General features: G+C 50.4%; 1 protein-coding gene across 2 annotated transcripts in view; it reads right to left on the reverse strand.

Moving 5' to 3' along the window:
• Nucleotides 1–727: 727 nt before the first annotated feature.
• The window catches only part of MSI2 (musashi RNA binding protein 2), a 238,913-nt gene continuing 225,656 nt past the window's right edge, over nt 728–13,984 (reverse strand). Inside the window, exons 12-13 of one of the 2 annotated variants that reach the window (XM_054394139.1) lie at nt 2,683–2,837; nt 728–769 (exon numbers count right to left, since the gene is read on the reverse strand). In XM_054394139.1, the coding sequence (XP_054250114.1) occupies nt 728–769; nt 2,683–2,837 (197 nt within the window). Of the gene's footprint in view, nt 770–2,682; nt 2,892–13,984 lie in introns of both variants that reach the window. The other variant, XM_054394138.1, reaches the window with a different exon arrangement.

Here is a 13,984-nt window from a genome sequence, read left to right on the forward strand (position 1 = left end):
CTTTCCTAATCTCCTCTCTTCTTGGTGGTGTAAGGATATTTGTTTGCAAAGACGAATATGCCAAAGGCCAAAAAAAAGGAAAAAATATATAAAAATAAAAATTAAACATTTAATTAACTTGAGCTTAGTTCAAAAGGGTAGGAAACTGGCAGTGATCCAAGGAGGCATTAATTCAGGTAATGTCTTTAATTTAATTTCTTAGGTTTAATTTTTTTTAATCTTGATAATTGCTCTATGGTTACTAGTTACAATGTTATCTTTTGAGCTGTATAATTTGGCACAGCACTTAATTAAGAGTGATGGCTCCTCTGTAACAAAGCACTGGGCCTCCTCTGTTTTCTGACCAGTGCATTGGTGGCAGATCCCTGGTGGCCATCAGGATGCTCTCTGCTGGCCTTTGGTCATTCACCAACAAGTTTCTGGGACTGGGGAGGGGTTGGTTTGGCTCTCCAAATTATTGCACTAAACATCAGGACTGTGAAAATGTGATTTTTTTCCAGGGGGTTTAGCTCCCTGATCTGTCTTCCAGTTTCCAACCCGCGAGATTGATTCCAATCAACATAAATCACAGAAAGGAATGATTAAAGGCCAAGGAAAGAGGAAATGAAGGTTAAGAAAATTGTTCATTGAAAGTAAATATAGGGGGAGATGGTAGCTTAGCACAAAGTACAAATGGGATATGCTGTAATACCTCCAAGTGAGATGGCAACCAACCATGTGTAACGTTTCAATGGTATCCATTTGTAAAAGCCGTGGCAATCAAAGGGCCCTAAAATTGCACAATTGTTAAGGTCATCAGTGCTGGTGACATGGGAACAGATGGTCATTCATTTTGGCAAAAAATTATCAAAGGACTTGAAAGACTCTGTTGCCAGCATGAACAGGTATTTCCAAGAGCTCTCCTGCTCACCAGGACTTGGGTGTGCTCAACCCTACAGTTACCTTTCCAAGACCATAATCTCCTCATTCCCCCAGCTGGCAAAAATCAGCTTTGGGTTTTCCCTTCTCCGTTTTTTAAATGTTAGTAAATGGAGAGTGTTAAAGAAATATGGATGGGGAAAAAAAAAAAAAGCTAGGGGGTTGTTTGCAGTTATTGGGGGAAATTAAGAGGCTGCCAATCTGCAAGTCAAATACAAAATGGTTTGTTGGAGACATGTTAGTGCAGACAAATCCCAGGCTTGCACCTTGTGTCCTAGTGCTTGGAAAACCAGGCTGCTGCCGAGGCAGAGTGCCCAAGCTCTCAGGAACAAGCAGGTCCTGTTCTTTAGGTGAAAAATGGAGAGGAGAGGTGTGACAAGTGGTGCGAGATGGCAGAGCAATAACGTCCCACGTTTGGTACCAGAACTGATCCAAAGGGACTGTCAGGGCCCTGGTGTGACCTCAGGAGAGGCAGGACCGGGATGGGTTTGGAGCACAAACCCTGGCAGTGGGGTTTTTTTTGTCTTTCTGGGCACTGCTTGCTTATGCAATAGCAATAACACCCTGTCAGCAGCTTTGTCTGCACCATGCTCCCACTCCCTCCACTCAGCCACTTTGGTCAGAGACTGAAACCCTTTGCTGGGGCTGAGGGGTCCTGGGGGAGGCCTCTGCACTTTGCCACTTTCATGGTGCAAGAGGAAAAAAAAAAAATCTGATTGTTTCACTAGGAAAAGGGGAAGGACTTCAGGTGTCCTTTGGGAGACTGACAGCCACCAAAGAGGTGTGACCACATTCATGCTAACACACAGAGGTAAACCAGCGCCAGCTCCACACCAGCATGCAGCTTCGGGAAGCAAATCTCCAGGGCCCATCATTAGTGAGGCTGCAGCGCTGTGCCAGGAGCTCTGCCTGGGACCTGACAGCCACATGGAAGTGACTTGCTCGTAACCTGCAGGCCTGAAGGACTCTTACTGATTCTGGAAGTGACCCAGGAGGTCAAGCAAATGTCAGCCTCCATCCCTGGTCCATGGAGATGCTGTGGTTACAGGGATGAAGAAGGGGAGTGGGACAGGTAGGACAATCATCCCCTTGCCACGGTGGCTGCGGGCAATCCTGCGGTCCTGCTGGACAAAGCAATGAGCCACTTTTTGCTCGTTGAGGTGGGGTCTGGGACAAGTGTGTTGTCCACAAATGGGAGCATCAGCTGGGACAGCTGGTTGGGTTGAGATAAAGCCATGTAGAGTTGTAGAATGTCTTGGGCTGGAAAGGACCTTTCTAGGTCATCTAGATCAAGCCCTGTGCACTGAGCAGGAACAGCAGATTCATAGAATGGTTGGGTTGGAAGGGACCTTACAGATCACCCAGTTCCAACCCCCTGCGATGGGCAGGGACACTTCTCACTAGCCCAGGCTGCTGAAGGCTTCATCCAACCTGGCCTTGAACACTTCCAGGAAGGGTCTTTTCTGGTCCTTTAAGCAGGAACTTTAAACCCCATAGCTATTCACCATTTCCTTTTGCAGTGTGCCAGGCTTGGCCTCAGAAGGCTCCAGGTTAGCTCTTCCAGCCCAGCCAGTAGCTGGCAGCTGCAGGGGGCTGGGCACGGCTCTAGCAGGTTACGGCAGCAAGGCGCTGTGCTTGCCATCAGGTCTCAACCAGCCAAGGAACCAACACAACCCCCCCAGGCTCACCAGCATTCAGCCCCCACCCTCCGCCCACCCCCAAGCCGCGCGGGGGGCGGCCGCGGTGCCCACGCCTGGTACTTACGGCGATGCCGTGGCCGAAGCCAGAGGCTGGCTGGGGGCTGGCGGCACTTATGTAGTTACCCACGGCGGAGTCCTGGCTGGCCGTGCCGTAGAGATCCGCCACAGGCCCTGGGCTGTTGGCCCCGGGGAAGCCTCCGGGTCGGGCTGGGTTGGAGCCTGCCGGGGAAGCGGGTGCGCCAAAATTCGGTTGAGCACTGTAGCTATTCAAGACTGGTGTGCAGAGAATAAAGCTGGGTATGAGGCCAGACGCCGGGCATGCACCAGTATTACAAAGCCAAACACCAGAACCAACAGCCTAGGCCCAACTTCTAACACTTAACCAAGGCCATGCGAAAGGAGAGCAAGTACTGGAGAAGAGTCAGCCCGGACTACTACGAAGCTTAGAGCTCCAAAAAAATATATATGGATATATATAAAAAAACAAAACAAAACAAAGAAAACAAAATAAAAAAAGAAAGAAAATAAATAAAAAAAGAACAATCATTCACCACACTACTGCAACCAGAGACTGGAGGTGCTCATTTTCACCAAATTATCACGAGATATCATCAGTATTTTTCAACATCTGACTTGATGCTCATGCAGTAGTAACGAAGTTCTCTAGGTCTGGGCACGCCGAGACAGCATTCACATCCCATGCAAACTACAAAGGAACTAGTTTGAGACTACACATTGTGGTAATATTGATATTAAATGTTGACAGCAAAGAACTTTTCAATGGTGTCTAGGAAAATTGTTTGGGTTTTTTGGTATTTGTTTTTTTTTTTAATTTATTTATATATATTGTTTTTGTTTTGGATCCATTCAATACTTTTGGACAAAAACCCGCCCTTTGAAATGAGTAAGCTGGAGAAATAGTTCAACAGTTATTTGGGGATTTTTGGTTTTGTTTTGTTTTGTTTTTAATGGTATGGAATGGAACAGTTTGGATTTAGTTTTGGTTTTAAGATGACCAAGGAGAGGGTTGGTTTTTTATTGAGTATTTTAAGGTTTTGGTTGTTTTGGTATTTTTTTTCCCGTTTGATTTGGAGAGCGAAGCTCTACCTTCGTCTCCAAAACCATGCTTGGGACATCAACCAAAATTAAACAAATAAATAATAAAGATCAAAAGCAAAAAAAAAAAAAAAAAAAGAATTCCAGAGGGTGTGTGACAACTCACCTCCTAATGTGGAAGTAAAAGAAAATTTTAGGGTTTTTTTCCCCCCTCCCTGTATTTTATATATATATATATATATATATAATTTTTTTGAGACAGAAAAACAATGTAAGTAAGAATGATACTAAAGAATAAATTTAGGTATCAAAGCATGTTAGATGAGCAGGCTTCTGGCATCTCTCACAGTTGCTCTTGGATGTAAAATTCATGAGGAAGAAGTTTCAATGCAAAAGAAAAGTCAGCGGACAAGGAGGAGGAGCTGGATGGAGATGGCTTGCGGGAAGCTGGAGCTACCCCTGAATGGTCCTTGCAAGGGAGCACAGGGAGCCTTCCCTGCCCACATCTGCTACCACCTCACACACCCCACCAGGGGCATGCACTGCAGACAGCTAACAGCCAACTCTGAGCCTCCCAGGCTGAACATGCTGCTGGACACACACCCAGGGATGGGACCAGTATGAATGTGGTGACCAACACCACAGCCTTCCCTGGGAGCTGCAGGTGCCAGGACAAGCAGGCACCCACTCCACGGCAGATCCCATCACCCCATGGCAGATCCCATCTCCTCCGTGGTTGAGGCTGCACCAAGATCTCTTCAGCCGTTTCCTCTGGCTGCCACTCCTGTGCACCTTCATCAAGCACTAAAAGGGTTTGCCAAGTTTGACAGCCTGCAGGGCAGAGCCACCCTGCCCAGCCAAAGGGTTCTGCTGGGCATGGACACCAGCCCAGGAGAAAGCCCTGCTCCTGCAACAAGAGCAGCCTGAGGGAAGGCTTTGGCAGCACCTCACATGCGCTGGAGTGGGCTCAGCCTGGGTTTGAAGCTGGGCCACCACCTCTCCTGCCCTGGCCCCTTCCCCCTGCATCACCTTCCCAGGAGGTCCCCATTTGTCAAAGGAAGGAATGAACTGGTCAGTAACACCCCAGCCAGCCCCGCAGCTGTTGGCCCTGCAATGACAGGAAAGTGGATTTCACAAAATAAATGATTTAATGCAGCTCTGGGCTGGCAGCAGGGCAGAGTAAGTAGGACATCTAAGCTAGCAAGTTAAAAGAAATAAGACATGAGAGAGTAAACAGATTTTGGAATTCACTGGCAAACAAAGCGCCTGGTTTATTATTAAAGATTAAATGTCAAGATAACATTTGGCCTTCTCACTCGTGAAGAAAAATATCCAGCTGAGATGTTCAAAAGCCCTTTATTACTATAAGCTAGCACTCTTTTTTCCCCCTTTTCTTCCTTCTGGTTCAATAAAATGGATGTGAATTTTCCTGCCAAGTCACACAGAAAGCCCAGTTGGCAGCTCCAAGCAATGGCAGGAGCACAGCAGAGGGACACGGCAGGGCAGAGCTGGGGGGATCCTGCCAGTAAAACCCTCCTGCAACCGTCCCCAGGCAGCACCAGCAGAGCCCTTTGCACCATCACTGCCTTGGGGCCAGGAGCAGGGACCAGCCTCAGCCCCAGCCAACTGCCCACTTGGTGCCCAAAGCCAGCCAGTGCCACGTCCACCATGGGGAGCAGCAGCACACACCACATGCTCAGGAGCCGTGGGGCAGCTGTGGCTGATGGACCAGATGGACACACAGCAAGGCAGCCCCAGGGACACTCCTGTGGCATTATCCTAAGGGAGTCATAGATTCCTAGAATGGTTTGGGTCAGAAGGGACCTTAAAGATCATCCAGTTCCAACCCCCCTGCCATGGGCAGGAACACTACCCACTAATGCAAGCTGCTCAAGGCTTCATCCAGCCTGGCCTTGCACACCTCCAGGGCCGCCCATGACCTCCCTGGGCAACCTGTTCAGTCCAGAGAACTGTGCCGGGGTGAAAAGGGGCCATGCTCTGCCATGTCCTGAAACCTCATCAGAGAAGATCAAATGGAGACTGAGCAGCCAGAGAGAGATGCTCTGTCCCCAGACATCCCACCCCAGCCTCTCATTTACATCTCTAAGCTCTCAGAATTCCAAGCACTCCTCAGACAGATGCATTTTAAGGACGCACCCAGCCATGGTGAGCAGCTAAATATTTGTCTTCTGCACATAAGCTCAGCTGGAGCCAGAGGCACTTTGAAACAACAGCAAAGGGACCTTCAACAACTTTCCCAGCACACAAAACGTGATGGCTTCTGGTAAGAAACAACCTGGAAACAAATTTGTTCTACACAGACCTGCAGCAATCTGAGACTAAAATGAAAAAGAAAAAAAAAAAAATCAACCCCAAATCCTCCAGACACTGTTTCAGTCCTCAAAGAAATCTTCAGACTCTTTGGAGACGTGAAGCTTTATGACAAAGTTCCCAACATCAGCTCAGCTGCTGGAGGAGGCAGAAGCTGTCCAAGAGCCAGGGTTGCTGGGAGCTGCAGGAATCCCAGAGCATTAGGACTGATCCCTTGCAGGCTGGGAGCAATCTGAGACTTTCCCCAACATCCTGCGGTTGGAACAGGAAATAATTTAGAGCAGAAGTTTGGAACCATGTCACTGGAGAACCATTAGGGGACTGTGCTGCCCCAGCAGATGTGAAGGAACCTCTGGCCATGTCTTGATGCCAGTCAGTGGAGACCAGCAGCAAAGCCTGAGCTGTTGCCTGGTCCCAGCTGGCTGAGCTATCCAAGTACCTCCTGGCTTTGGTTTGCTGGGGGGACTCATCAGACTGATTCAACATTGCCTGGGGGTTGTCAGGGCCATCTCCTCCCCTTCCAAGGATCAGCAGCACTCAGCAAGTCCTGGCAGTCAAAGTACCCATTTCCAACAGGCTCTGAAAGGTTCAAGTCCAATTTGCCAACCAATTGCACAGGAAACCATCCTGTACCAGACCTTTTCACAGCTCTGAGGCTGCAGCTGAGTGTCTCCAACTCAAAGGTTTTTTCTCTGCATATTTGCAATCCCAGGTGTCACCAGGAAGTCCTGTGATAGATCAAGGTCAAGAGAGATGTGGAAAAGATTAGATGTGTCTGTAAGTCACAGCTAACCCACTTTTATCCTCTTCAGCCCCAACGATCCCCCATCCTCTGGGTTACAGAAGCTCCTTCCTGTGCCTGTGGAGATCAAGAGCCAGCAGCCAAGAGATGTGGCAGAGCTGGGAACAAGGGAGTTGCATCTTGTTTGCTGCACTTGGAATTTGCTGGGGTTTTTCTTACAGAAAGGGCTCTGAGCCTGTGAATTTTGATCAGTAAGTGAAGGTGTGCCTGGAGGCCAGAGGGACAGGCTTTGGAGAGCCTCAGGCTCTACCCTGCCCACTGCTGTGGTGGCCTGGGGAGCACTGAAAAGCAAAGGGGGAAAGCGAGATGGAGGCTCTGAAGCAAATGTGGGTTCATAAAGCAGCCCCAGAAGAGGCTTTTTCAAAATGCAAAGTGTTGGTGCTGGTGGAATCTAGACCTGCTGTGCACAGCAAGAGCTGGCCCTGTCTGAAGGAAGGGCTGGGAGAGCCAGGACAAACACTGGTACTGCCTCTAGCTCCCAAAGGTGATGGGAAGAGAAATGCCCCTGCTGACAAGGCTGGAAATGGGTAAAAGGAGCTCGGACTTGGTGTCCTGCCACAAAGCACTGCCACAAGGCACTGCCAGTGTTCAGTGCTTACGGGGGTCAGGCTCTGCTACAGCACAGGCCAGGGTCTGCTGCACTTCCCTGCCCCTGGGGTCTTGTCCTGGGGATACATTTAGTGCAACCATGCATGTTCACTGCACGCTTCTCCTCTACCTATGCTGTGCCTCCTCAATATAGGATCTACTGAAAGTCCTTCTGCTAAAATAAAGATGATTTGGTAGAGAATTTTAAGAAGCATCCATGCGCTCAGGGTGGTGCTCCAGCAGCCAGGCTATTCCCAGGCCATTCCACTGCTGGCTCACCTGGGCCTCCTTTAGCAGAGCTGCCACATTTCTCAATGCAGTGTGTGGACAACAACTGATTTATGTCAAGGAGCTGAGAGCTGGAGCCTGAAATGCGTCTGGCAACCCAGGTTCATGCAGAGATGGGAGGCTCGAAGAGCTCTGCTGGGAGCAGGGCTGGAGCTTGCTTATCAAGTGGCTTCTCCTGCAGCCTGCCATGTTAACACAGCCCCTGCTCATGCTCTAATCCACCTTCTACAGCAAAGGTCAGCACTGCAAGATAAACTGGCTTGCCATGAACTCTGGAGGAAGTGCTAAGTCAGGATTCAGGATGACATTTGCCTTAGCCAGCAGCGGTGTTATGCTAACCAGGATCCCAGCACCACACTGCAGGGGCCCAGAGGGCACTGGGGTACAGCACCACTGCTCAGGCGCTGGAATCCCACCCAAACAAACCCAATTCAGCCATGAGTGAGGAAGTGAAAGAGTGGGGGACAAGGAGAAATGTCAGGGTGTTGACATCAGTGGCCTACAATGAGACTGCAGGATATGGGGCTGATGGGCAGCCCCTCAGTGTCTGCTCAGTTGTGATGCCAGAACACTCCTAAGGACCACTGACATTTGTTGCATTTCAAAGGAAACAAACCAGGTGAAATGCATCCTGAGGTGTAAGACAGGGACTGCCTGGGGATCACTGTCCCCTCACACAGCCCACACTCAGCCTTTGGTGATGACCTCCCTTCTACAGCACCAAAACCCAAAGACTTAAACACTACTGTGGGTTGAGGCAGTAGTCTCTTAACTACTCTGCTTTAGCACACAGCAAACATCAGCATTTCAAAAGCAAAGAGAAAGAGATGCAGAAGGGTGCAAAATGCAGTGAAAGACACCAGTGGCAGCCTTCTCAGCCACGCTGCACAGGCAAGAAGGACCTCAGGTTTGAAAGAAACCACCACATGATTTCCTGGACCTCCTCTGGGAGATGAGGCAGGGTACTTCAGGCTGAGACACAGAGCCCCTTATCACAGCCAGAAATACAGCTTGCACTTGAGAGAGCAGCTGAGGCCACAACAGAGCAGCTTAGACCTGTCCCAGCTTCTCCTCATCCACAGGCACCCATGTGCACCCTCTGCACCCCACAGAGACAGATCTGTGGGTAACACTGGGACCCCCCCAGCTGCACGTGTGTGAGCTCAGTACTAAACCAACACTCCTAGAGACCCAGCACCTCCTCCTGCACCTCCCAGAGAGGGCTCCTTTCTGCACCCAGCACTGGTCACCTCCAGCACTTCTTTCCTCCAAGGTCCTCCTGGCTGCTGGACTGGCCCCGTGGTGGCTTTCTGCAGAGAGCAGCTTCTTGACAATTTGTTGATGCAGTGCTCTAATTTCTGGATGACTCTCTCATCTACCATAAACAGCCACGCACAATTTGGCAGGCAGTGCTACCATCAGTGTTTATGATAATAACTACACGTGCTTGAAAGCAGCAGGAAATTTTCAATATAACTATCATTAAGACAAAATGCTTTAAATCAAAGCCATTACCCACTACCCAGACTCAAAGCTCACAAGATTAGGCTGTTTTTCCTGTCTTTATGAAAAATTCATAGAACACACTGCAAACATCGTCCTCCAGCTCCAAGGAGTAAATGATATCATGACACTGAACGCTGCTGACAGGGATGGGAACAAGCAGGGGATGGGGGCACAGGGCAGGGAGGTGCTGTGATGGTTTGTTGGTGCTGTTGGGCAGCAGCCCAGAGGGGTGAGCTGATGGAGAGCTGGAACCCCCCCATCCCTCTGCCCATGATGGGTTCAGCAATGCCGCACAGCAGGGTCTCAAAGAGCCCAGTCGGGACTGGGAACTACACCACGGCCTGGAGGCACTTGAGTCAGTTGGGATTTACTGCTGGGTCTTAAGAGAAGGTGTTCAGGGAGGGAGCATCACCTGTTAGCAAGCCTCCAGCCTGCTGTGCTGCCTTTGCAGCAACCCAGGCACAAACACTGCAGAGGACATGACAGGAAAACCATGGTGATTGGTGCAAGGGAGATCTCACCCCTCCTTCCTGAGGGATCTGCTGTGTCCTGAAGCATGAGCACTAATGGCCACGCCATAGAGCCTATGACTAACAGAGCAGCAGTCACAGTGTGATGCTGATACTTTAAATAAGCAACCACGGGATGGACTGCAGGAGAACTTCAGCACCACATGCAAATATGAAATCATTAGTGCTTACAGCCTTACAAATATCATTAGCTAGCACTGCACCCACATTAGAGACAGCCTGGCCAAAGCTAATGCTCTCTGTGTTCAGGACTGAAGTCAATGGGAGCTTGTACCTTGCTTTGCAGAGATGCTAACAAACAGCCAGGCTGTGATTTACCCCAGATTGGATGCACAAATTAATGCCAGTCTGAAATAAGACATTGCTGCTCCTGGCTCTCCCTTGTCCATCGAGGCTGCAGGAGTGCAAAGGCACACACAGAATTAAATGCTCACATTCAGGCTTTTTAATTCAATCTTTTTTTTCCCCCTACACCAATCAAGGCATCCAGCTCCAGCTCCAGGCACAAACATGCTTGTTTGTGGTCAGGTTGAACCACTGCAAGCGTCACTGCCTTGTAGCTCAGCTTTTACACCCAGTGCTGTTTCATGTCTGAGGCAGCACCTCCAATTCAGATCAATGCTCTGACTCCAAAACGTCTCAGAAATAATGAGCTGGAAACACACAGCTATCCTGGAGAGCAACAATGAACAAACAGCCCCCAACTAGCTGCAAGAGAGAGTGAGAGACAACCCAGCAAAACAAATAACCCTGGCATCACAATTAGAGGTGCCACTTAGCACAGCTCCGGCAGGGAGCTGCCAGGCGCAGCACTTCGCTCCAGCTCTTCCCAGGCTGACTTGAAAAGCAAACAGCTCTCTGGAAGAAGCCTGTGGCAGACAGAGCTCCTCTGCAACTATTCAGAGCTGGAGATATTTTGCTTATGACAGCCAGCTCAGTCCTGACTCAGGAAAATCAACCTGGGTGCTTTGTGCCTTCCCTGCCCCCCTGACATGGCTCTTTAATGGGGAGCAGCCATGCAGCCCTGGGTAGTGGCAGCAGTTGTCTCTCCCCTGCAGCTATATTGGCCCTGCAGGGCAAAAGGAAAAAAAAAAAAAGAAAACAACTGTCGGGCTCATCAGTAAAATAAGTGGTGATGAGGCCAAGAGACACTGAGAGCAGCTATCTGCTGTAACAAGGCACTATTTGTACGTTATTTTCTATCTGCAGTCACACTTTAAAAGGTTGTTCTGCCTCCACGGCCCCTCTGGAAACAGCTTCACACATCAAAACATGGCAGGATAACGACAGAAAGCAGTGGGGGGTGAGCAGGTTCCCGGCTCAGCAATTACGGCTGGAAGTGAGCAGAGCTCTTGCGAGAGAGCTCTGCCAGCCCTGGCCCCACTGCTGCCAGCACCCGGCCCCTGCGTGTGGCTGTGGACCAGCACTGACACCACTCAGACCTGCACCTTGCAGCAGCCCAGGCTGTTAGAATCACAAAATTGTTTTGGTTGGAAAAGGCCTCCAGGATCATCCAGTCCAACATCAACCCAGCACCACCATAGCCACTAAACCTTGTCCCCAAGTGCCATGGTCACAAGTTTCTTGAACACCTCCAGGGGTGGGGACTGCACCAGCTCCCTGGGCAGCCTGTTCAACACCTGATGGGACCAAGCTAGACACCTCGGGGTGATATTGGCGGTTGGGATCTTGTGGCAACCACAACACAGCCCCAGTGCCCTCTCTGCACGGTGTGGCATGGGGACCTCTACTCTGGAACCAGCAGAGATGCTGAGCAGGCAGCTTGGACACAAAAAGCAACTGTCAAGCTGCCTTAGAAGAGCAGAGAGCAAGAGCTGGGTGTTTTCCCCAAGCCTGGCCAAGCTCAGAATTCAGCTAGTGCTTTACAACCCCCTCCCTGCCCCTCCTGTGTGTGCCACAGGCATGCCAGCAGCTCCTGCGTCTGCTCAGCACCGGACCTGAAGCATCAGCCACAGCCACCTCTGGAAGCTGCTGATGTGCAGAAGACAAGACACAAAATCACACAGCCTATCAAAGCCCAGCTTTCCCAAGCCCTGCAGTTAGGCAGGAGGACAAATCGGTGCCCTGCCAGGCCGGCTGTCAGGTCCTTGGGAGCGATCAATATTTATTGCCTCATCACAGCGCCCAGGCTGCCGTGTCACTCGCGCGGGGCCGAGGCCACACAAAGCTGCGCTTGGAGAAGCAGCAATCAGGGAGCCAGCTCTTGTCACAGCCTCACAAAAGGATTTCCTCTCCAGCAGCTCATCTTTAATCATTATAAAAGCACAGAAGTTTAATCCATTTTTGATGTAAGCGCTAATAGCTTTGTGTCCTTGAAGTTCAAAGTGGGCTTCGTGCATGTCGCTAATTAGCCGAGCAAGCAGCCATTCAGCTCCCTCTCATGTTTCTAATTAGATCCTTAACAACAAACAAATGTCGACCTTACAAAGGCTCTGCTGCGTTTCCCTCCATTAGTTAAACGGTTTGGGAGGGATGCGGTTCCAGTTGTCTGCAACCCCCCCCCCAGCACCACACTGAAAAGGGTCAGCCTGGGCGCACTCAGGTGCCTCTGCTGCCCGTTTGAGAGGTTCCACCTTACTGACGGCATTTTCTAGGGGTGCTGAGCATGCTGGGGATGGGGTTGACCACCCCACAGTCCCCCCATGCCCACCAGGCTGGCCATGAACTCTGCTATCCCTTCCTGCTGACAAAGGATGCTCCCCAGCTGCATCCAGACAAGCAAACAGAAGAGAGGCAGACTCTGTCCCATTAGTCGTCTTCCTAACAGGTCTCTCCAACAATGTAACTTTTCTTGCCATTAATTTAAAATCCGGTGTGCTTTCATCTTTACAGACTTCACATCAGCTGCTTGGGATAGTTTTCTTCCCCTCTTTTTTGGTGCTGAGCACTTGTAACGTGCAGCACCGGAGCTGTTTTAGCAGCACCTTCCTGTGCTCAGGTTATGGGGAAAGCTCTTTGCTCAAGCCCTGGCTCTGCAGCACAGCAGGCCCGGCACCAGGGCATTGCCCAGCCAGTGCTGCTCACTGGGGAGGGTGCAGCCCTGTGCTCACCCTTGGGCAATGCCAGGCCAGGGGGATAAACGGAGAGATTTCTACATCAGGGCAGCACTGCCGCTGCCTTTCCCTGGCACACAACCGACTGTTCTGCAGGACCTGACCCTGCTGCCGCGCCTGCTGCCCGGCTCTGCACACTCAGCTCTAACACTCATTACCACCCAGCCAGCTGGCAAACCAGGGCTAAAGCTGGGCACACTGGGTAAGCCCAGGGCTCTCTCTAATCATTTCTCTACTTAAAAGGGAGGAAGAGCCCAGCCAGGCGACGCCGGCGCTTCCGACTGGCGCTGGGTACCACGAAAGCCCTCACTGCTTTTACCAGGGGCAACCACATCTGCATTAATTGTTTACCTCAGCCTGGACAGGTCGTTTATTAATATTAATGAGCAAGAGGGAACAAAAGGCCCCTTTATTTTTAGCCTACTCTAATTGCGTAGTAATTACTCATCTACAAAACAAATGAGCCGAACTCCATTGCCATAGCAACAGAGACTCTGGCCTCCCACTGTACCACATTAACTGGCTATCACTCCTGCTAATTTGAAATTGAAGCCTTTTGTACAATAACAGACAATACAGGAGCAAGATTAAACCAAAAATGGCCCTTTGTTTGGCTGCGTACTTCAAGCTGCCTTGGCAGGAGGGCATTGCTTGGGGGGCACATTCCTGCTGCTACTGGACCCTCTTGGGTGGATGGATGCTCAGGAGCACACTGGGGTTATCCAGGAGCACAGGAGAGTTATCCAGGTAACAGAAGAGAAATCCAGCCTGGAAAAACCTGCTGCTTGCTGTGCCCTGATCCTCTCCTGAAGGAGAGCCTGCCCCAGGCACCTGCACAGAGAGAGGGGATGGGCAGTCTGAGCAGACCTGCCCAGCTAGGAGCTGAGGCTACATCTGAGCCAGGCAGAGCAATGGGGCTTGGGCTGCTCCAAAAGGAAAACCTGAGCTCCTCGAGGAGGAAACACAAAGAGAAGCTGCTGCCCCTCAAGTGGTAACTGGGGGAGAGTTTGTGACCCCAGTTTCCCTGCTGGAAGAGGGTAGCCCAGCCCCTTAGCTGGGCACAGACACCCAAGAGTCCTCATGGCACAAAGCTCTGGTCTCTTAACTACCAGTAAATGCTCTTAAAAAGGGCCAGCTGTGAGAGTTTATGGGTTTTCAATAGCTTCAGCTATATACCTGCAGACCAATTCT

Source organism: Indicator indicator, chromosome 30 (genome assembly GCF_027791375.1).
Source record: "Indicator indicator isolate 239-I01 chromosome 30, UM_Iind_1.1, whole genome shotgun sequence".
Classification (NCBI taxonomy): domain Eukaryota; kingdom Metazoa; phylum Chordata; class Aves; order Piciformes; family Indicatoridae; genus Indicator; species Indicator indicator.